The following is a 22,708-nucleotide window of genomic DNA, read 5'->3' on the forward strand; positions in this document are numbered from 1 at the left end:
GGTCCAGTCACTGAGAGGCAGGATCTGGAGACATTGGTGGCAGACTGCTCAGTTGGGCAAAGCAGGGGCCTTATGTGCTGATATCAACCTCTGTCCTCTTGTTAGGCACCCTGCACTCACTCCTCCTTGGTCACCAAGCTCCCCAGGTAGGAGCACCCTTCCCACTTGCTCCAGAGATGATAGTCCCACGTTCCTAGACCATTCTGATGCTACTGCTGTCCCTTGAGCTTTGAAGGACTTTTGAGCCTACTAAGTAGTGTTTCGCCTTTAGTTTTCCAAGGTGAGTCACCTCCCCTGTCAGATGGCATTCACGGGCCTCCCTAGATAAGATTCAGTCCTCCCTAGATCATGTTGTCGACAGGACCTACCTCCTCACAGGATGGCGCTGATGCAGATTATTATCCAGCAGAGGCTGACCTCCATCAGCTACTGGCAATCTTTTAACACTGCTTGAAACAGTTTAAAGCTCCCACCCACAGTACGCCTGCCTTGGGTTTGGGGTTAAAAGTATGGAGCACAATGTTTAACTACCCTGTTTCAACACACAGTGACCTTTCCTCCTGGTAGGACCCTTCAGTTTAGCAATTTGTACTGCCTTAATTAAACACAATGACGGAATAATCATGTAAAGGTTGTTCTCTAAGCACAGTTTAGGTTTAGATAAGGAATGAAAGATCGCCTGAGGTGAGACAGGAGGAAAACTCCTGTTCTGCATTTCCACCTCAAGGTAAACACTGAAGCACATTTCTGAAGCACAGGGCAGGCCACACCCACCCAGCCCCAGGGTTCGCAGCTCTACCCACACCAGGCAAACAGGCTGCTAGGATGTGAATACCCACTCCAAAACTCAGGTGGATGGTACTCTGTCAGACACTCTGGGAGGCCTGAGCTTTTACAGGTGGCCTTGAGTGGGCTGTGGCCATCGCTGTGGGAGTGGCTGTGGCCATCGCTGTGGGAGTGGCTGTGGCCATCGCTGTGGGAGTGGCTTCGGCCATCACTGTGGGAGTGGCTTCGGCCATCGCTGTGGGAGTGGCTTCGGCCATCGCTGTGGGAGTGGCTTCGGCCATCGCTGTGGGAGTGGCTTCGGCCATCGCTGTGGGAGTGGCTTCGGCCATCGCTGTGGGAGTGGCTGTGGCCATCGCTGTGGGAGTGGCTGTGGCCATTGCTGTGGGAGTGGCTTCGGCCATCACTGTGGGAGTGGCTTCGGCCATCGCTGTGGGAGTGGCTTCGGCCATCGCTGTGGGAGTGGCTTCGGCCATCACTGTGGGAGTGGCTTCGGCCATCGCTGTGGGAGTGGCTGTGGCCATTGCTGTGGGAGTGGCTTCGGCCATCGCTGTGGGAGTGGCTTCATTATAGACATCTTCTTTTGCTCCATATCTCCTGAGCACACTTACCCTTTCGTCTTCCTACCACCATGGCCTCAATATGTGCAAGATGGAAGTTTCTTTATAAATGAACCAGCCTATCATCGTGAAACCTGGACCAAGGCAAGGTTCCAGGTGCAAGTTCTCCCTGACTGGAGGAGCCTGAGGGGTGTGGCTTCCACTGCCTTTTACTGGGTCACTAGCAATACGGCAAGACTGGTCAAGGACCATAATTTATTGAGTTGAGAATTCACAAAAAGGTAACATCATACAATCAGTCATTTCTTGGGCTTAGTAAAAATGATTGTCACCCACTGTGCGTCACAAAAAATTCTTTTAATGAATAAATAATTTGATGAAATCAAAAATATTTACAATATAAACAAATGGAAAAGCTTTGGATCTGTGACTGACCAGGTTACATTTCGGATGGAGGCCTCCCCAGCTTTTCTCTTAGAACCCATATAAATCCGCTAGAAACAACAACTCATACAATGTGTCTCTGTTCATTACATCTTTATCTGTTAGTCTTTGAAAGCTATATAATCTTATATTATGCAACATGTTAAAATACAAATATTAACTAAAAGAATATATTATCATAATGCCAGGTAGCATTCTCCACAGAACGAAACATACACTCGGTTGTAACAATGACAAAGGGTCACAGCCACAAAAGAAAAAAAAATACCCCAAAGGTACAAATTCCTTCATAAGAATATAGTTGTGCTCTTTGATTGGCCACGTATCTACGCTCCTCTAACAGGGCCAGTGGCGAGGAGTCCAGCCTCTGGAACTGTCTGCTGGGTTTTCATCACGCAGCTGCATTACAGGGAACTGGGCAGTGCAAGCAGTTTTAGAAACACTTTCTCGGGCTCTTAAAAAGAGCCAATTATGCAAAGCGAAAGAAGCATACTGACAGTTCTTCTTCTTATCGGCACGGACACTGTAGAACTCCTTGACTTTGTGGTAGGAAGGGATTCCTCTGCAGAGCTGCCCATGCTGTCAGCCAGCATTCAGGTACTCCAGGGCCACCTCATAGCAGAACTTGTACTGATCCTGGAAGGGAAGGCGAGAATGTCAGCGTGCACCAGACTCTGCCTGTCAGAGCAATTACAGCAGGTGAGGGTTCTTAATTGCAACACAAACAGATACAGCTGCGAACTAGGATGAGTCAGAAAGTAACAGCTCTGTGCCACAGTGTATCCATTGTTGATGCTCCCCTGCAAAGCCTGGAGAATTGTGTTGTTTGTGTGAGTTAGTGTTCTGGGAGGTCCTGTGCAGCTGAAAGATGCTTGGGTTCTGCATGCCATTTAGTATCGGAGAAAGAACTGCAGCTGTATGGAGCAGGTAAGGGTTTTGTTGTTCCAGAAACAACAGCGTACATTAACTATTTGTAAGACATTTCCAGTCTCTATTATATGTCATCTAACACAAAGAGAATGTGCTGGGCATATGCAAACTCTATGCCATTTTATATAACACACACACACACACACACACACACACACACACACACACACACACACACGGAGCATCTGGAAGCAGACCTGGAATGAACACGTGCCATGGATAACAAGAGGTGATGGTATGATACTGATCCTGTGTGCTTTCCATGGGTGTAGAGAACGATCTGAGCTTTGTGTGGGAAGATCAAGAGGTAGACAGAGAGACCAGGAAAGCAGGCCAAAATGCCCGCATGCCTGGCTCCTACCAGACTTGTAGATAAGGCCCCTCTTCTGGACCTGCTTTCCCTTGAACTTGTAGTCAGCAGGGTTTCCTCAATGCCATGAGAACTGATTAGGGTCCTCTTAACTATCATACACCTTAATGTGGTCCCTGAGCTTTGAGAAGTTGGTGGTGGTGGAGGAATGGAACAGGTAACCTGGTGTTGGCACATGAGAAGGAATGGTCCCCAACATGGGTTGTAGGTTCACTGGAGATGAGGACAGGTATCCTTGGGGAGAGTGGCGTTATTATAATGGTTCAAATCTGAAATGCCCCTCACAGGCTCACGTTTTGAATTCTTGGTCTCTGCCTGCTATTATGACTTGGGGAGGTTCCGGATGCTTGGGGAGGAAGGGCCTAGATGGAAGAGGTTGCTCACGGGCAATGGGTCCTTGTGGGAGGTGTTATGACTGCCTGCTTCACGAAACAGCCCCTGTCACATACTTCTGCCATCAGGATTTGGGTGGCTCTGCTAAGTCCTCTCTGCTGTGGGGAAAAATCTTCCCATTCTCGTTACATCTGTAATCCAGGGGCTGGAGGAGAAGTCTGTGAGCTAAGGGACTTTCACTCTTGGTGTTGTCTGAACAGTTTCAGCTTCTGCTGCTGTCCTGCCGCTGGGCTTAGTAGAACCCTCCACTTCGGATGATAAAGATGTATGGTCACTTAGAATGGGATTAAAACAGGAATTCTGGGTAAAGGCAAAAGGAGAATAAGAGACATATGGTAATATTTGAGATCTTCTCAGAGGCACATATCATCAGTTCTTGAACAGTTCTAGTGAATTTTCAAAACAAAACTGGGGGCCTACAGACCTACAGTTAGAGCCTGTCAGGAGCTGCCATCTCTAAAGTCCTTCCCTATGTCTGCTGACTGCAGCTTGCTGGTTAGACCTTGGAACCTCATTTTCCATCCTTGAACTTTCAGGTATGTGCTTATTTTCTGATGAGATGAGAATCCTGGGTAATGTGAGAAAAGCCCATGTATGCTGTCTTCATCTTAATGACGTACGGACCCAAGTCCATCTGCGTTTATGGTTATAGCTGGACGATAAAGATGTCCTCTGCCTACCATCCTGTTCATTTTCTTCCCCTCAGTGTCCTTCTTCTCCTTGTTGGCCCAGAACATGGCATGTACCTGATACTGAACTAATAACCCCTGCCTCTCTGAGAGCTGCGGTCAGAGGGTGTGCCCTATGCCAGCCTCTTCAGGCTGCTCTTCCTTGTTCTCCTTTGGGATCTGATATATATACTGTATGGGTGATATCTGATTCCCTTACAGTTCTCTTTTGTATACCTATTCTGCTGGGATTCCTTGCTCTCATGATGGTAGTTATTCTTTTCTTCCACATCTGGATGCAGAGCTCCACTTAGCATCTTTCCAAGGACAGCACGGTGGCCATGAACCCCTAAGTCTGACATTTTTTGGAGCCCTTTATTGCTTTCACAAATGGTAGCCTTGCTGGGGACAGCGTTCTTGATTGGTGGCTCTTCTCTCTGAAGTCCAGGGAGAGTCTTTTTAGTTTTTACACTTAGTTTGTGTAGGGTTCTGTGGTGTGGTATGGCACACGGGTGAGGGAATAACAAGTGGAGGACGTCAGTTCTTTCTTTCCACCTCGAGGGCTCTAGGGATGGAGGGTGTCGGCTGTGGCTGTTGGATTTTCTTTCCAAGCCTTGGAATATGTCATTCCATTTCATGGCCAGTGGGGTTTCTAATGAGGAGAAATACACTGCTGGTCTAGCAAGGCCATCCTTAAATGTGAGTGGGTAGATTCTCTTATATATTTTAAAAGTTTTTGTTTTGTACTTTTTTATTGAATATTTTATGTATTTACATGTCAAATGTTATCCCCTTTTCTAGTTCCCCCCTCCCGATCCCCTCTCCTCCTGCTTCTATGAGGATGCTCCTCTTCCCACCCACCCACCCCACCTCACCACTCTGGCATTTCCTTACACCGGGGAAACAAGCCTTCATGGGACCAAGGGCCTCTCTTCCTATTGATGCCAGAGGATGCCATCCTCTGCTACATATGCGGCTAGAGCCATGGGCCCCTCTATGTGTACTCTTTGGTTGTGGTTTAATCCCTGGGAGCTCTGGGGGTCTGGTTGGTTGATATTGTTGTTCTTCCTATGTGATTGCAAACCCCTTCAGCTCCTTCAGTCCTTTCTCTAGCTCCTCCATTGGGGTCCCCTCTTCAGTCCTTAGAAGGAATAACAAAATACTAACAGGAAGAAATACAGGAACCAAGGGTGAAGCAGAGACTGAAGGAAAGGCCATCCAGACATTGCCCTACCTGGGCATCCAGCCCATATGCAGCCACCAAACCCAGTCACTATTGCTGATGCCACGAAGTGCTTGCTGACAGGAGCCAGATATGGGTGCCCCCTGAGAGGCTCTGCCAGAGCCCTACTGTTTTCTACTTTTGACATTTTCCAGTCATCTTCTATGGTAAAGGCCTTTTCTGGTCTTGTCCATTTAAAAGCGCCTAAGCCTCTTCTCTTAATCTTTCTTAAGATTAGGGAAGAGGCTTTTTTTTTTTTTTTTTTTTTTTTTAGCATCCCACCCCCATGCCTTCTGGACACTGCCAATTAATGGTGTCTCATAGGCCTTCCATGTTTTCGTTCCTGTTTTTTCTAGATTCTGTCCTTGTGTGATGGGCATATTTCAAAAGACGACGTGCTCCTGTAAGGTCAGCATCAGGAAGTGAAGCTGGCATGGGTATCAAGCGTTCAAAGGTAGCCTGGCTTGCATCGTGAAAACCTGTCTCTAGGAAAGAGGAGGACTCCTTCTCGAGGCCACACAGTCCTTCCTCCCTTCTAGGCTGATACTGACACTTCAGTGATAGATTCGAGCTCTTCTGGGGGATTTCTGCATGGCTCTCTTTCAAACGCTCTCTCCTCTGAATTTCTCATTCACATCCTGAGTACCTTACTGAATTATCTAGATCCTCTCGGGTCTCACTGAAGCCATTAGTCCTCCATTTCCAACATCAGGCATTTGTCCACTTAGACTTCATTGGTGGCCATTATTGGACAGTGACCCTCTCTGGGAGACACAGGTCAACATTTCCTGTGTTCCTATGTTGAGAGAAACTCAGGTCTTTCTACCACTCTAGTCTTGCAGGGATGCTCTCCAGGAGTGTCTTGGGGTATCAGTTTATGTGTGCTGCTTGCCGCATACTGTGAAGCGGGCCCTATCTCTGCAGGAGCACCTCAGTGCAGGAAGCCGCCATAGCGTGTCTCCGGCTGGGATGAGAGACTCACGGTCTGGTGGACGTTAAGAGCAGAGAAACTGTACTAGTGTAAGTAGGTGTGGTGCAGACAGCAGAGGGTATAATGCACTCTGTGTAGCTACTACTGTAAGAACAGTAGCTCTGGGCTGGAGAGATGGCTTAGTGGTTGACTGCTCTTCCGGAGGTCCTGAGTTCAATTCCCAGCAGCCACGTGGTGGCTCACAACCATCTATCATGGGATCTGCTGCTCTCTTCTGGTGTGTCTGAAGAGGGTGACAGTGCACTCACTCACATAAGAAAAGAACAGTATCTCCAATTGATGGGGCTTGTTTCCTCTGGACTGTAGTGACATAGCACCAGCAGTTGCTTCTGGGATTGGCAGCCCCAGTGGTATGAGAGACCCAAGGCCCTGTCCTCCAGTGTCAGTGGCGCCAGTTACGGTGGGGGCAGTAATGGGACCTGTGCGGCCCTCTGTGTTGCCCTCCCAGTCCTGACAGCAGCGCGGAATGTGGGGGTGGATGGGAAGTGTCTCTCCAGGAGTCTGTCCTCTCTTTAACTACCTGCCTTTTCTCTTTGTGGCTGCTTTGTTCAAACTCTTGGATTAGAAACACTGTTACTTGCCCCCGGCCAAGTTCTGGTTCTGGTTTCACATTCTGTGATTGATTATTTTAGCTTCGGGTGCTTATATTTTCAGAAGGTTTAAAAAGACGTAATTTGGATTTTAGGCCCGTAAGAGTTCCACTGCAGCGGCTGACAAATTGGCCACCAAGAGCTCCAATCATCTCTCCTATTTTGAATCCTAGGGATGATTTTTTTTATGGAAATGTAATCCCTTATTGCATAAAAATGATTCTTTTCAGATCTAACTGGGCAATCAGTTTCGGTGACTACTGTAAACATCCTTTCAACATATTCAAAGGCGGTTAGTAGGTGCTTGTAGCTGCTGCCTAAGGTCAGGACAGAAGGTGGAGCCTCGGGAGGATTTAAGGTTTCTCTGCTAATAATGCTCTATTGCCCGGAACTCACTAGAGCTGCCCTGTCTCAGGCATGACTATAATTTTCAAAACGAGTTCCCCTTCTCCCAGCTCATCATCTGTGCAAGCTGCCAATCCTCACAGATTCTGTGATGACCAGTTTCTGAGTTGTAAAAGTAAGGGGAAGTCAAAGAAAGGTCTCAAATTGCTATGTCCCCTCCTCCAAGCGCCTGGGTAAATGCCTCAAATCTTCCTACATTGGAATCTGATTGCACTTGATCACCAGGTATGGCTCTGTCTTCTGTAGTTTCCTCCCTCAGCACCCTGCTTCTGAATGGTGTAATTAAGCCACATGAGCTATCCCTGTGCATCGGAAAAAAAAATATGCCTTGGTCCTAGGTTCTCCCAGCCCAGACTGTAGCTGCTGGCTGCAGACCTGGAGCGCTCCGCCTGGAGCAGGGGCTTGGCAAGGTCCTATTCCCATCAGAACCACTTGCAATTCATCTCTAGACTCTGATGTTGACTGGCTCTGGCCCTGTGATGAGGGAGAAGGTGACTTCTGAAATGGAACCGAAGCCGAGGTCATTCTTTAACAGTCCTGGCAGGCGGCTGGCTGAGTGCGAGAGTCACGAGGCCCGGGCTCCTGAGGGCCATTCTGAGACATCCCTCGAAGGGCGGGCACTCACTCTGCCTTTGTCAGTTCACATTGCCTGTGCTGAAGGGGCTGAGGGGGGCCCCAGTCAGTCTGGGCACTTCAAACACCTCCTGTCAACTGCGCAAGATTCAAAGGGAATAGTCTGCCCGATTTACCTGATGACAGCTTCCCTCCTGGAGGTGCAGACACGAAGCTCAAGTGGACCCCGCCTGCAAATATCTGTGGGTGGATGGTGATGGTTGGTTCCCAGTAGGTCACGTTGGTGACCTCTGCCAGGGAGACTAGTCAATCCTCAGCACTGGTGGCTACACAGGGCACCACCTTGTCTTTGAGCATCGGAGACAAAATGGCTATATATCTGGATGAACTTTGGAATGGGCAAGTCCACAGTGACCGCTGAGGGTCACTGCGACCTGAGTTGGGGTTTGAAGCAAGGCAGCTCCTGGTACTTAACCTGAGATACCTGACGGGCTCTTCTTTCCTGCCTGTTAACTGGAAGGCTCGCTGTTGTATAGGACGGGTACTGCTCAGCCAGACTCCTACATTTAAGTGGCTGTAATTGTGACAAGGCTCAGTGGTTTTCGATATTTACAGAATTGTGTGAACATGAGGTAAATCCTAGCATTTCTCCACCCAATAGAGAAACCCCGTGCCAGTCAGTGACCATTCCCTCTCCCTTCCAACCCTTCATAAGTGATGTGTTACTTCCTGTCTGCATGATGTCAGCAAGTCAGAACTTTTCGTATCATGGGATGATACAACATAGGGCATTTTTTTCCCCTGACAGGTTTATTGTTCTTCTGTCCCATTTTACAGAGGAGGGATGTGAGGGGTAATGAGACAGCACCTGATATGTGTTCTAGTTAGCAGTCGGTGACCAACATTAAGCAACTGGTTGGGAGTGAGGTTTGAGGTTTGGAGGGTAGGCTGTCATGGTGCAGTTGCGATGACTAAGCTTGCAAGTTCCTAGGCTTCTTACGGAAACCCTGAGAAGGGTCAGGGAACCTCTAATTGGGTGGGGATTGTCAGGTTCAGAAGGAATCCCAGACATATGGCTGACTGTGGTACCTATTAGCATACCAAGGCTGCTGCTGACCCCTGGGATGGCGATTCTCAGCATGTGGGCCATGACCACTTTGGTTGTGACCCTTTCACAGGGGTTACCCAAGACATCAGAGAGCATCAGAGATGTGTGCATTATGACTCAATAATGGTAGCAAAATTATAGTTATGAGCTAGCAACAAATAAGACCTTGTGGGTGGGGGTCGCTGCAACACGAGGAACTGTATTAAAGGGTCACGGAATTAGGGAGGTTGAGAACCACCGTGTTACAGAGTCTGGTGCTGACTCTTCTCACCCCACCTGCCCCCATCTTTAACTTCTCCAGTCCATGGGCTTCCCTTCCTCCAGCTCCTGATTCCTATATGACCCTGTCAGTTCGGCCATGTGTCCTTCTGGTTCTCTTTGTCCTCCTGCCTCTCTCTTATGGTCCCCTCTCTCCCTCCAGATGCCTCTGGCTGTACAACCCCTCATGTCTACAATAAAATATACTATATATACTCAGCTATACTATAGGGGTGGTCATGTCCCCATTTTGTACCTGGACCTGGCCAATCTTCCCTCGATTTCACAAAGGAGGACGCCCCAGCTGACATGGAGCTCAGTACCAGAGCGCGTGTTTCCCTGGAAGACCAGCTTTGCTGTGGACAGGATATCGAGGGAATTACAAGTCCCGCCACCAACTTCTGGGCAAGGCACTGGGCAAATGGGAATCTTCTAGTGTTATCTTTATGTAACACCATTCCCAGAGGCTGTCGATTGAGGCAGAGCCCAGCAAGGAGAGCAAGGTTGAGGGGCTGCTGGGGGCTGCAGCTACTGAGGCAACCCTGACGGTTTTTCTGCAATAGCTTTAAGGCCATTGCCTTAGAATCTAACGAGGCAGAGTTTTCCTTGTTCGTTTTGGGGACCCCCGAATGTAGGGATAGTGACGAGACTGCATAAATACATGGTTAACTTAGAGGCCAGGCTAACATGGGGTCAGAAAAAAGTACAGCTGTCACTTCTGGGTAGAAAGGAGTTCTAACATCATAGGTTATTATTTTTATTAGGTGTGTGTATTAGTATTTTTATTAGGTGCACGCGTGTGCACTCACTTACTCCTTAAGGGCAGGGTCTGTCTCTCCCTGGAGCACAAGTTTTTTTGGCTAGTCTGGAATCTAGGAGGGCCCAGTGGTTCTCCTGCATTTTCCCCAGACAGTGCAGAAACTAGGGGCACCTGTGAGGCCGTTGCCTGTCTTATGGATGCTGTGACTTGAACTCAGGACTTCATGCTTGTGCACTAAGTGCTCTCAACCACTGAGCCATCACTGTGGTCCCTGTGTTCTAAATTAATTTTCCTCCTAGCAATCTGTTGTCTTTTCCCTAGGCCCCCAAAGCAGGAATGTGAGGCAACAGAGCCCCCAGGGCAGTCTAGGTAAACCGAGAATGCTGGGCTTCAAAATGAGGGCATAGACTTTCAAAGTCTGGAGCTATTCGGAGCCATCAGAGCCATGCAGTGAAAAGGAAAGAGACAGGAAGAATCCCTGTGTATCCTTCCCGTGAGGGGAAGGGTACAGTTGCAGTATTTGGGGGTTCCAGATGGAGGGGGACTATTGCGGGTATCCTCCTACCTATGATCTGTGTGAAGAGACCCAGTGGGGCCCTGGCATCAATGCCCATTCGGTTCACCCTGCTTCCTGGCTGGCTGCTTCCTGCTCTGAAGCTAGGAGAAGATGCTCATTCTAAAAATATGTAGCCCACATACTTGGTTATCTTCTTAATGACTCAATGTCTTTTTCCCACTTGGATCTCAGATAACCTGGGGATAGTCAATATCACAGTTCATTGCCCTGACCTGAGCTAATTAATTCCTTCGGCCAACATTTAGGAATTCTAAATAGAGAGAGATTGTGCTTCATGGACAAAAAACAAACCCAACGCGAGAGCTCCCACACTGCTCCAGAAGCTTCAATCCAGATGGAGAGAGCGGCGTGACATTTTTCCTCTGGTCACTGGCTATTATCTATTATCTTGCTAACAGTCGCCGTGACAGACGGGCGGATGGCTTTCTTTGGAAATCTTGAAACTTCCTTCATTTTTTTTTTCTGTTGACCTTCTCAAAAGATTGGCGCTGACCTTCAGTGTTCTGGGCTCCCGGGGACCCTGCATTCTTGACTAGAATTATCCACAATTGTACAGGATGTGGTGTGGAAGGAATGACTACCCAAGCTGTTCCACAAGTAAGGAACCACGGTTGGCGACAATGAATTAAACTATTTCCAAACAGCCATCAGAGGGGATTTGGATGGTTCCCGACACAGACACACAGACACACAGACACACACACACACACACACACACACACACACAGGCACAGGCACAGAAAAGAATGCCTGAGGGGACAGATATACCTTGTCCACCTGCATTTTGAAATGTCACACTAACACCTTATAAAGAGGATGAATTACTATAAGTCAGCGGGGGAAAAAAAAGAAGATGCTCCTTTGGTGGGAGGGAATTACCTATAACTATGCAAACGCCACCTTTGTTATAGAGCAGTTGTCTGTAGCACAGGCTCCCTCTGGTCTGAGTCTCCATAAATCTCATTAAAGAATCACCCTGGCCAGTAGTCTGAACCACTGATTTGAAAAGAACTCCTTATTGTTTCTGATCGTAAAAGTTCCAGAGTGGTGAATGCCTCAGCAAGGCTGTTACGGGAGAGGCCTGGAAGGGTGTTCTTCTAATGTGCTACTTAACTCAGGCTCAGTGAGGGAACTGACAGTTTTCTATCCAGGGTAGTTTGCCCAAGTACTAACCAAAGTCCGAAGGCTTCATCTACCCCTGTCTCGCATCGGCGATCTTCTTCCCTGGTCTCAACTCAGGCTGCCGCTGGCCGGGACTGCTCTCTGTTCAGCCCAGAAGGATGAGGACTCCCCTCTTATGTGACAGTTTTTAGTTTGTTCTAAGTAAGTCTGCATGCACACACACACACAGACACACACACACACACACAGACACACACACACACAGAGGACACATGCACACACAGACACACACACAGGACACATGCACACACAGACACTCGTGTGCGCGCATGCACACACGCATGCACACACCTACCTTACAGCTGTGAAGCCTCTTACCATTTGTAGTGTGCTAGAAACCAGGCTTGGCACATGTTAAATGTCACATTAACAGGTTGTTAGTCTCCCTCTCCGGCCCTTAGATCTGATCACGTCCCAAGGGACACGAAGGCATCATTATGCCCAGTGTCCACCTACACAACAATGATGCTTCTCTGGTTTGTGATGCCCCAAACACATTCACAGGTATTTTCATGTTGCTGGGTCTCAAAAAGCTACCACTACTGCTGGCTTATGAAGGTAAAACCCAATGACACCGACGTTGCAAAGCTCACATGTCTGAGGTCATACAGTTCCAGTTAACAGCACAGTTGAGGCTCTGATTTGGGTTTCTGTGGGTTTCCTACAGGGCAGGAGAGAAGGGGCAAACATCTGGGGAAACAGGGCTCTTCCTTGGCAGAGCTGATGTAATAGCCCATAGGTCTGAGGGCATGCACCCAGCCACGGAGCCCTTCTGCCAGAGTCCCTGGATAGCACATGCTTCTTAGATATGGAACAGGAGCACAAGACAGTGTCTAGGGAGAGGAACCTGTTCTGAGTAGGACTTAGCGATGCCTCCAGGAGCTGGTGGTCAGGGGCCACTGCTCTTCCCTAGCCCCGGGTACTGCTGCAGTGACGTCTCCCACCACACAAACATCTCGGTCTGCTTTATCACACTGAGCGCAACCCTTTTTACCTTTTGGATTTTAACTGTAGTCAGTTCACAGAACTGTGGGCCTCAGAACACGGGTGTAGCTTGCTAAGCACACAATGTCTCTTCCTCTCTCTCCCCTGTTTCAAGTCACTGTCCAGACCCTGCACTGGTGTTCCAGCAACCCCCAGATCTCCAATCACAGAGATGCACAGAACCCAGGAACAAAGCTGCTTCTGCAAAGCTTGAGTCACCATGGAGGGCAATGTTAACAGCTCCACGTAGGAAAAAAAAGGGGGGATTTTGTGAAATACTCTAAGAAAATAATTGCACCTAGTTCTTTGTTTCTCAACTCCTTCAATGCTTTTCTCAGATGTGGCCACCATAATTAAATGCAATATTCCGTATGTCAAACTGAAATCCACAGCTTTGATAAATATTAGACGATTAAGCTATTTATAAAATCTATAATTTGAAAATCTGGCATTTCTCGTGCTATGATTATTTCTTCCTCACTAAGACTAAGTGCTTAGCCACGTGGAAGGCTCTGCCAGGAAGGGAAATTAGCAAGAATGTTCACTTGTAAGTCTCAACTATTTCTACATTTCAACCAAGCTGTGGTAGTCTCCCCTGAAAACAAGGGAGGGAAGGAGGAAAAGAGAAAAGAAAAAATGAACCAAACACTGTGCTGTGCTTTGGAAATGAGTCTCTGGTGGGGTTGGTCTGGTGCTGCTATGTATCCAAGTTCTGCACCCCTGGATCTGGTTATCCTGAGATGAGTAAATTCTCATGCATACCAGCTTTTGCTGTGCAAACCTTGCTCCTCAAGTGACTTGGTCAATAAAAGGTTAAAGCCTGTGATGGGGCAGTAGAGAGAGGTAGGTGGGTCTTCCTAGGAGGGAGAAAAGAACTCTGGGAAGAAGAAGGATGGCGGCCTCTTATCAGGAGACTCTGGAGATAGCTGTTACTGTGGGCCTAGGAGGTATTGCTACCCGTGTGGCTGGATGGGGCTAGGTGGTCTTACCTTTGAAATATGAAAATGTCTGTGTGATTAATTGGGGAGCTAGATGACCAAGGAATAACTGATGCCATATTAATTTCCAGCACTAATTAATATGTGCAGAATATTAATAATCAGGTTTACGAGTCTCCTCTCTGAGTGAGCAGCTCCAGTGTGGAAGCTGGAGAGGAATTTGGTACCAACTCTAAGACACCCTATTTGTCAGGGCAGAGAGGCGCATCCTACCAGGAGGTCCACCATGTTTGGCTTGTTGTTCCTCAATGTCTTGACGGCGTGGAAGACATCCACAGTTCTCTGGTGTCGCAGCATCTCACAGACAATGCTGATGGCACAGAATGTACCGCTGCGGCCTCCTCCGTTCCTGTCACAGAAAAAACGAGACAGTTGGACAATGCACTGCATCTCACACATAACCTGAAGCCTGGAGAAAGGTCGAAACAAGGGTGCACGTGGCCATGGTACTTTACTGACTTTTTATACAAAGGGCCCAGTGTGGGAAAATTTAAATGAGTAGATACCTCATCTGAAATCTGCCAGGAAAATTAATAACAAGTGGAGGGGGAGGTTATGTGCAAACGTCTGGCCTTTGAAGAAGGTACAAGAATCTCTCTAAGTTCAAATATGTGCAGATATAGCACACAGTTCTCTTGCCCAACCTGAAGTGTGCATTTTATATAACCACCACACACCATCGAACTCAGGAAGGACAGTGTGGCCACACACACAGGCCTCCGTCAAATGTTACCAGTTTCTGTATTAAGGTCTCTTTTCTGATCTTGTATTCAATTGTTTCTCGCATCTCTTTGACCTTCTTCTCCAGTCTGTGACAGGTCACTTGTCTGTCACCTTCCCCTTGTTGTTCTTCACATGGCTACGTCTGACGAGATCTGGCTGGCTGCTTTGTAGAATACAAAACTCAGAATGTGGAAAGGTTTAGAAGAGACCTGTCATTTGTGCTGGCCGCAGTTTGAAAAGGTCCCTGCCAAGTCCCACTGTGCACTGTAAGGGTTCCTTTGATACTTTTTGGACACCGGAGATTAGGGATTGGACTTGGGGAAGAGATCCAGAGCAGGAGTCTTACAGCTTCTGTGCAATTCATGTGTTGATGTCTCTTGGTCCCAGGATGTTCATCTGGTGAGGGTTTTCACTGTCACGTTATTGTCCTTCTCTTTGTAGTTAACATGCATTTTGGGGTAAGGTACCTTGGGACTGTGCAAATGTACTGATTCTCTCCAGTCACCCCTGATATTCACACCCAGTGGCGGGTCTTGCTTTCAGTCATAAATTACGACTGTGTTATTTATCTAATGTTGGCTTTATATTTTCTTCCCATGTTCAACATTCTACCATAAGAAATAGCCCTCTCTCCTGCCATTTGAAAACGTACTTGTTTTTATTATTTATACCAACCTTGACAGGTTGGTCTAAGATAGAATGGTAAATAAAAGCTGACAATTGTATAACGTGTGCATATGGCCGTATCCACTCTTTCCTCAGTTTCAGAATGAGGACATAGTCTCATTTTAAAGACAGCAAGAGATTTATAAGGAAGATTTATAAGGAATTTATATATGCATACCCTCCCCTCAGTATCTGGCCCAAGGAACCCACTCTGTCTACAAAGCTCTCGGGCGGGTATACTATGCCCTCACCAATAGGTGGCGCTGCACCATGCAGAATACCTCACAGAGAACTTAACACAGAATCAAAAACGCACGTGTGTGTGTGTGTGTGTGTGTGTGTGTGTGTGTGTGTGTGTGTGTATGTAGTATGTATGTATGTATGAATAGATCCTTCTGACCAATACTGGAAGATACCAGTTTAAACTTTCTTGTAGTTTTGAGAAAAAAAAGAAAGAGAGGAAAAGAAAAGAAAGGGAAGGAAGCCAGAAAAGCAAAGAAAAGCAAGGTTTCTCTATAGGTTTGATTATCACACCCAACGTTAATACTGAGAGAGCGAGGAGCAGCTCCGTGGGAATTATGGGAACTTGAGCTTGATGGGGAGATAAGAAGGGATGTCAGGTAGGCAGGAGAGGAAGGACAGATAGATGCCTGTCACTCTCCGTGACAGCCAAATGGCCCGGGCTTAGAGACACCACACAGAATGTGATGTGACTGCTTAGCTTGAGGGTCACGGCTGCCCTTCGGAAGAACGTTGCCTACAAGGTGAAGTGATATAACAGGCCTTCACATGTTTGTTTCTCACCCCTCCCCTTCATCTATCCCCACTCGAGAACCTGTCTCGAGGGTTCCAGGACTGGCTTCTGTTAGAAAGCTAGTCCAGGTTTCAAGATAAATCACACTTCCAGATATGATGCAGGCTCTCCGGATGTAGAAGGGCTATCTGAAAACAGCTTTTATTAATATTAAAATTATTATTAATAATAATATTTATTATTAATTATTTTATTTATCTTAATTATTTTTTAATATTAAGATTATGAACAACTGGTCTGGGGCTGCAGCTTGGCCGTAGAGTGCTTGCCTAGCATCTTCAAGGCTCCGGGCTCCATCTCCAGGAGCATGAGACAAAACAAAGACAAACCCCTGCAAACGAAAGTTCTAATGCCAGTTAATTAGGTGTCGATCTCCCTGCTGGGGTTCTTTATTTCTTTGTACATTAGCTAAGGAATTCATGTGCAGAGCACTCAGGAAGCAACCCAGGCTCCTTCCGGTTACTCCCCACTAAGTGTGCTTCTCAGGGTGGGGCAGGCTGGAACAGCGGCTGAAACCAGGTGCTTTTCTCTCTGGTTTCCTTTTGGTGGTTTTCCTTTCCTTCATTCCAGGAAGCCATCTTGGCTCATGGAGCGCTCGATGTGCTCAACCCTGCACATCTATAGGCAAGGCTCTTGCCTTGATTCACATGCTTACAAGATGTTGCCTGCGGCCTGCCCAGTGATGTTGCAGATTCTTGTTTTGCCATGGCAACGCTTATGGGGTGTTTCTGTTTAAACAGTGCCCATTCCTCTGATGGTGACGGTACCATCCTTCCTGTAGATTTGCATGCCCACGGCTTCCTGCCCCACCCAAGTCCAACTCTGTATTTCCTAAGAGGCCTGGAGAACATACTAGTGTGTGCCTATCTGACTTCATATTGGCAAGCTACTGGAAGATGGCTGCCTTGGCTGGGGGAAAAGAAGCCTGCTGCCATTTGATCCACTGAGTATGGCGGACCTTTGTTTTATCCTGACAAATAAGAAGGGGGGATGGAATAGACATTTTTGAAGGATTGAGCCCATGGATAGGAACGGAGCAGAGGCCATGGTGAGGGAAGGGCATACTGCTCTATGCAAGACAGAATAGGGAGACTTAGATGGAGGCCAGGCATGTGTATGTTTCTAAGACTCTTTCCAAGGGAGTGAGAAGAATTCAGGGGTCCCATTGCCTGAGGTAAGGACAGGGAGCCGGGGGGTAACTTGGTTCTTACCCACTTGCCAGGGAAACTTGGGATGGTCTGGTCAGCAGAAAAGTTCATTGCCCTTCAATCTGGGAATGATCTTATTGTATGCTTCTAAGTTTTTTCCTCAGAAAGGCAGCATTTGCTCATACTCTGCACTGGCCCAAACATCTAAGCACCTTCCCTGACTGCCACGCCCTTTAATTGCCTATTCCGTTAGGCCAGTTCCAGCTGGATGGTTAGCTGTACATCACTGCCAATGAGAACCTGCGGGTGAAATGCTCTGGGAAGCAAGGCACTCTCTCCTCAGCGGCTCTAACATTGACAGCACTGGGACTCATGCTGGGGTTCTCAGTGCACTGATGCCTGGGTTCTGTGTGGAGACTGGGATTTAATTGGTTTCCGTATGGCCCAAAGGCAATGCTTACTGAAGCTCCCAGTGACTGCCACTGCACGGGTCCCATTGGGAAGCATCTGGCTGGGGGCTTTTACATTGTAGCACTTGTTACAACTGTTGCCCTAGATGTTGCCCTTAGAAGACACTGGTTCTGGGCTTGTCAACTTTCAGTCCCTGTAACAGAGCTGGTGTACAGCACACAGCTGTGTATTTCCCTCTCCATGACTGGCTGGCCCTGTAGCTTCTGGCCTGTGTAGAGGCAGCACACCATTGGGGCAGGCATGTGGCAAAGGAAGGATGCTTACCTCACGGCTAAGAAGACACAGAGTCCCAGAAGCTCAGAGTCCCAGATGCACCAACTTCAAAATATCGAACTAAACCAAACTCTGTGGGTTATCAACCACTTGGTCCCCTATATCTTGCTAGAGAAACAGACAACAGGCCAAGACACCCAAAGACACAACCGTTCGTTGTATTTCTAGAAAGCCAACTTCTGGTTCAGTAAGAGATGCCCCTCTTGACCCAGGGCTACTTGTTTCTTCCGTATGTACAGCAGGGGGAAGTCGAGCTGTGTGGGGTTGGGTGTGGGGCACGCCACCCGTGGTGAGAGCCCCTGGAATACTCACAAGCAGTGCACGACTGTACGCCCTTCGCCGCCATTGTATTCCTCCTGCCACTTGTCTACCTGTCGGATGAGCTTCAAGAAGGAGCGCTTGGACACAGGTGTGTCCCTATACATCGGCCAGCCCAAGAACTGGAACTGCTGAACCATCCGATGTCCATCCTGGGGCTGCAGAGGGCAAGGGACCAATCAGGGAGTGGAGGAAAAAAACCGCCTGACCTACCTTAATGGGTGGGGGGGGATGACTCCGCCCACATGACCTTCCTACCTGAGCAAGGCATTAGTTACTAAGGAGACTCAAACCAGCTCCTAACAAAGGGTGATTCTGCAGGCCTGGAGAGTTATGACTTTAATCTCTGGTAGTTATAAAGATTCAGGTGTTCTAAATGATAGACCAGCGGTAAACAAGAGAAGAGCACAACACTTACATTTTGCCAAAGCTGAGAGAAAAATAACAGCAGGATTAACCATGCTGTGTATTGTGTGGGAAAATGTCTTCACTTTAATTACAAGTAAATTAAAGGTATGGGATAAATTATAACCTGGAAATGTTTGTGAGTTCAATGCGAAGTGGATTCTGCCCTGTTTTCTATATAATATGGCTTTGCTTAATGATGTGGCTTTTGTTGAGTGATCAATCTTTAATTAATCACTGAGTATAATTAAACAGGATTGTAGAAATTAAAAAAAAAACATATTGCTGGCTTCAGCTTGGGAAGGATCCTCTTGGCACAGGTAGGTCTCTCAGTTACTTTCCTTGTCAGCTCTATTTTCCTTCTCTGCCTCAGTCTCCCCTCTTTCCAGATCTGTGCTGACAGAAGCCTTTGGGCTCAGATCTGGAGTTCCCAGTTTTTCTCTGGATCTCATTGGTAGATTCCAGCCAGTCACCCTTTAGAGCTCTTTCCTGAATGACGCCCTCAAATGCCAATCTCTTGGATCAGTAGTCATCCAAACCTGCTGTGTTCCAAATTCCAAGTTTTCTTACTGCCACCCCCATCTGTTTCCCACAGGCCAAACAATCCTAACTAATGATGATCTCACCACTTCTTCGGATCCACATCTTGGGTCACCTTGACTGTCTGGGATCCTGCCACTCTATCTTGAGGATCTAGGTCTCTCTACTGCTTATATCTCCAATTGCCACCGCTCCTGTCCTGCCACTGCTAACTCTCACCTGGGTCTTTCTCTTAGAGTTTGACCTCAAGGCAGGAGCCAGAGAGTCCATTTCCAGATGTGAATTGTTAGGTGGCGCCCTCTTCCTAGAAACCCCACACCAGCTCAATGGATCTTCATTGGCTTTTCTAGCAGTGAAGGCCCTGCAGGTTCCTGTGCTCCAACCCTCAGCTCTCTGGACTCCAGATACAACAGGTGCAGCCCCACCTAGAGCCCCTTGGTGGCTACCTCCTGTCTGAGAGCTGTCTTTCTAGAGAGCTCCTGGCCACTCCCTCCCTTCCTCAGTGTCTGCTCACACGAAGTGCCCATTGCAAATGAAGACGAATGCTGCATAACCTAGCACTTTTTCCCTTTAAAATTCATCACTTGCAGGCACACCATAATATTCTGTTATGGCTGTTATTCGTTGCCTTCTGATAGAGGTTCTTTGTTTTAGTCAAGACCCTTTCCTGTCGAAATTCTTTGTAAAATTCACTTTTTTCAACCCCCACTCTGTCAGTTTTGTAAGCATCCTACCCTCCCATAAGTGGCCACTCCATATCTGATCAAGTTCTTTGGCTTCCACCACGCCTTAGTGATGCTGCTCTTCCCCCTGGTCCTGATTTCCCGCCGGTGACCTCCATCTGCTCTAGAACAGACTCATCCACGCCGCTTGCATTTGCTACTTTGTTACAGTGTTAACAAGTAGCACTTGCTAGTTTGTTACAGTGTTGAACAATGTCTTTCTTACTGTTGTGTTAACATGCTAAAAACTCTCTTTAACGAGCTTCCTCTTAGCACAGAAGCCCCATAAAGCTGGGAATTTGTTTTGTTGACCAAGACGTTCCAACCCCCTAGAACAGAGCCTGATGTGGACAGAGTAGGTGTGCCAACATATGATGCTGGTAATATGAAAGGGAAACCCAGTTCAAGCACTGTTGGCCCAGTTCTTACCCTGGAGGCATTGTAAATCCTGAAAATCCTGCTGATGATGTCTTCTTCTAAGTCTGCAGACACAAATTCCACCTGGATGGGGCCGTGCCTGTGCACTCCATTTTCTGGCCAGTACTGTGGACATAACTGAACCCAGAACACAACAAGAAGTGTAATGACAAAGGTGATTGGACAGTGGTTTGGATACAGTCGGCATTGACAGAATTTTTTGAACTTCAGTTCCTTTCACTCCTAAAAGGCTCAGAAACCAGGACCTTCCTCAATAGGCTGCCCCCTAATCCTCTGGCTGCTTTCTCAAAAAGTGTGTGTTAGCATCCCTTTGTAGGGTCTCTCATGCTAAAAGGAATTCCTGGGCTCCAAGAAAATTCGTCCAGCCACTACTGAAACAAAGACACTTAATGAGTACTTGGTAACACCCATGCTCTTCCAAGGGACCGTAGGAACGGGCTAATCCAGACAACTGCAAATGCTGGGGGGATCAGTACGTTCTTTGAAAGCAAATTGATGTTCCACAAAAAGGAGGATTCACGGGTCAAATTTCTTTTTTCGATGACTTTTACTTCTGGAAATGATCTAAATTGTCACTGTCGCATGCTGTAAAATGCAATTTATATATTCAAGATCATGAGATAAATTCTCGGTTAAGTGAACTGACTGAAATAATATCCTCTCTTTTCTCCTCTTTACCCATGATGAATCTTTAATCCTTGATAAAGATTAAGAGGGTACACAGGGTGGCAGAGACAATTCCTCACATTGGCTAAGTCTATGGGATTTAGAGATCACATTTATTTATTTATTTTTGAATAGTGCTACCATGAAGTTTCTTCTTCCTCACCAGATTTCCTACTGATAGTTATTTAACATGACTCGCCTCGTCAAACAATAATATGTAGATGTTTATTTCCTCTTTGATTCCCAATGATGTCCATGGTTCAGATTAACAGGCATGATGACTGAGAGCTGAGGTGGCACTAAAAGCCCTCACAGACACTTTTAAACTGGTCTGCCCATTTCTCTGTGGGCAGAGCAGGCTTGGCTCTCTGCTGATTTTTCCCAGTTCAAGCAACCAATCAAAAGCTTGTCATTTACACCACAGAAATATGAATGGCCCGGGCCGGCATCTAGCTCTTGGCACACTGTGTCCTACATTCTGCCCAAGGAAACCATGTAGAAAATGGCTTAAATGGTGCATAACACATCCATGAACTGGTCCGATAAATACTTAAAGCAGTTGAGCGGGAGCCTCATACACTTGTGAAGCTCCTGGGTTCCAGCTTTCGGTTTAGTGTTTGCTAAAAGACAAGAGTCCCAGGAGCCTCTCTAACCCCGTTCTGGAAATCAGCTCCTGAATAGAACGGGAGTGTCTTTGTCTCTCTGACTGTCAGTCAGCTAAGGCTTGGTTTGAATCCAGACAGTTTGTTTTCAGAATTCAGCTTCAGCATTCAGAAGCTGATTCTCAGGGAGCACCCTGGCATCCATGACATCTTGGTCACCTGTAGGTTATCTGTACCTACTTTCCATCAGGGATACGAGACACTGACTGTACATGGGGTACATATCTCCTACCCTGTGTCTGGCTCTTAGATTCCTGAAACCTGACTGCTGCCTAGAACTTAGAGGGGCAGTCCTTGGTTCTGTTTGAAACTGGCGGGGCTCTCACAAACAGTGACAATCTGTTCTGAGAGCAGGGAGGAGGGAGGAAGAATTCTAAAACATTGACACTAAGCCAAGAGGAGTGGATCAGGACAAGGGCTGTCATTATTATTTCATCAGCCCCCTTTCGAGTGAGAGCCCCAGCCACACAATGCAGTGTCTACAACATAATTAAAAACCCTAGCGGCATACAGAACATGAGGAGCGACAGGACGTGTTTTGAGAAGGAGACATATTGTCCTGTTCAGATGCTGAAACACTCCACGAGCCCCCAACCAGCACTCCTGCCCTATTTAAAACAGCAACGATTGTTACAAAGAGTCAACAACATGTGCCACCTTTCTTTAAGCCCGCTCGCCTGCCTCCACTGTTGGGCCACCCTGATGCCTCCCTCTTGCAGGCCCCAGATGACCATATCCAAGAAGTACTGGTGCCTGAAACCAAGAGATCAGGGCCTGTCCTGTGCCTCAGCTGGTTGGCTCGCTCTCTTTTCAGCTGGGCAATGTGTGGTCCCGGTTCAGCTTGGGCCCTTGCTGTGCCCCTGAAACTCACTATTGGATATTTTAGTCTTTTACCCCTGCCTTTCTACCTCCAGTGTCCTGTGCCTCCGGTCTGTCTGCTTGGCTCTCACCGACTTGCTTCTGCAGCCTCTAATGCTCACTTGTAACCCTTGTGTCTTCCAATCCTTCAGCGGGCGGGTGAACACAGACTGTGTGGGGCTTGCCCATCTCATACAAACAAAGCACA

The 22,708-nt window shown here is 47.5% G+C and overlaps 1 protein-coding gene across 6 annotated transcripts in view; it reads right to left on the reverse strand.

Annotated features, from left to right (window-relative positions):
• Positions 1-1,584: 1,584 nt before the first annotated feature.
• Positions 1,585-22,708, reverse strand: part of Ptprm (protein tyrosine phosphatase, receptor type, M) — a 704,621-nt gene continuing 683,497 nt past the window's right edge. For 5 of the 6 annotated variants that reach the window (XM_063266820.1, XM_063266818.1, XM_039083125.2 and 2 more), the window contains 4 exons: positions 20,306-20,431; positions 18,204-18,367; positions 14,010-14,145; positions 1,682-2,423 (listed from right to left, as the gene is read on the reverse strand). In XM_063266820.1, coding sequence (XP_063122890.1) covers positions 2,370-2,423; positions 14,010-14,145; positions 18,204-18,367; positions 20,306-20,431 — 480 coding nt within the window. In that variant the 3' untranslated portion in view covers positions 1,682-2,369. Of the gene's footprint in view, positions 2,424-14,009; positions 14,146-18,203; positions 18,368-20,305; positions 20,432-22,708 lie in introns of all 6 variants that reach the window. The other variant, NM_001168632.1, reaches the window with a different exon arrangement.

The sequence above is a fragment of the Rattus norvegicus genome, chromosome 9, assembly GCF_036323735.1.
Source record: "Rattus norvegicus strain BN/NHsdMcwi chromosome 9, GRCr8, whole genome shotgun sequence".
NCBI lineage: Eukaryota > Metazoa > Chordata > Mammalia > Rodentia > Muridae > Rattus > Rattus norvegicus.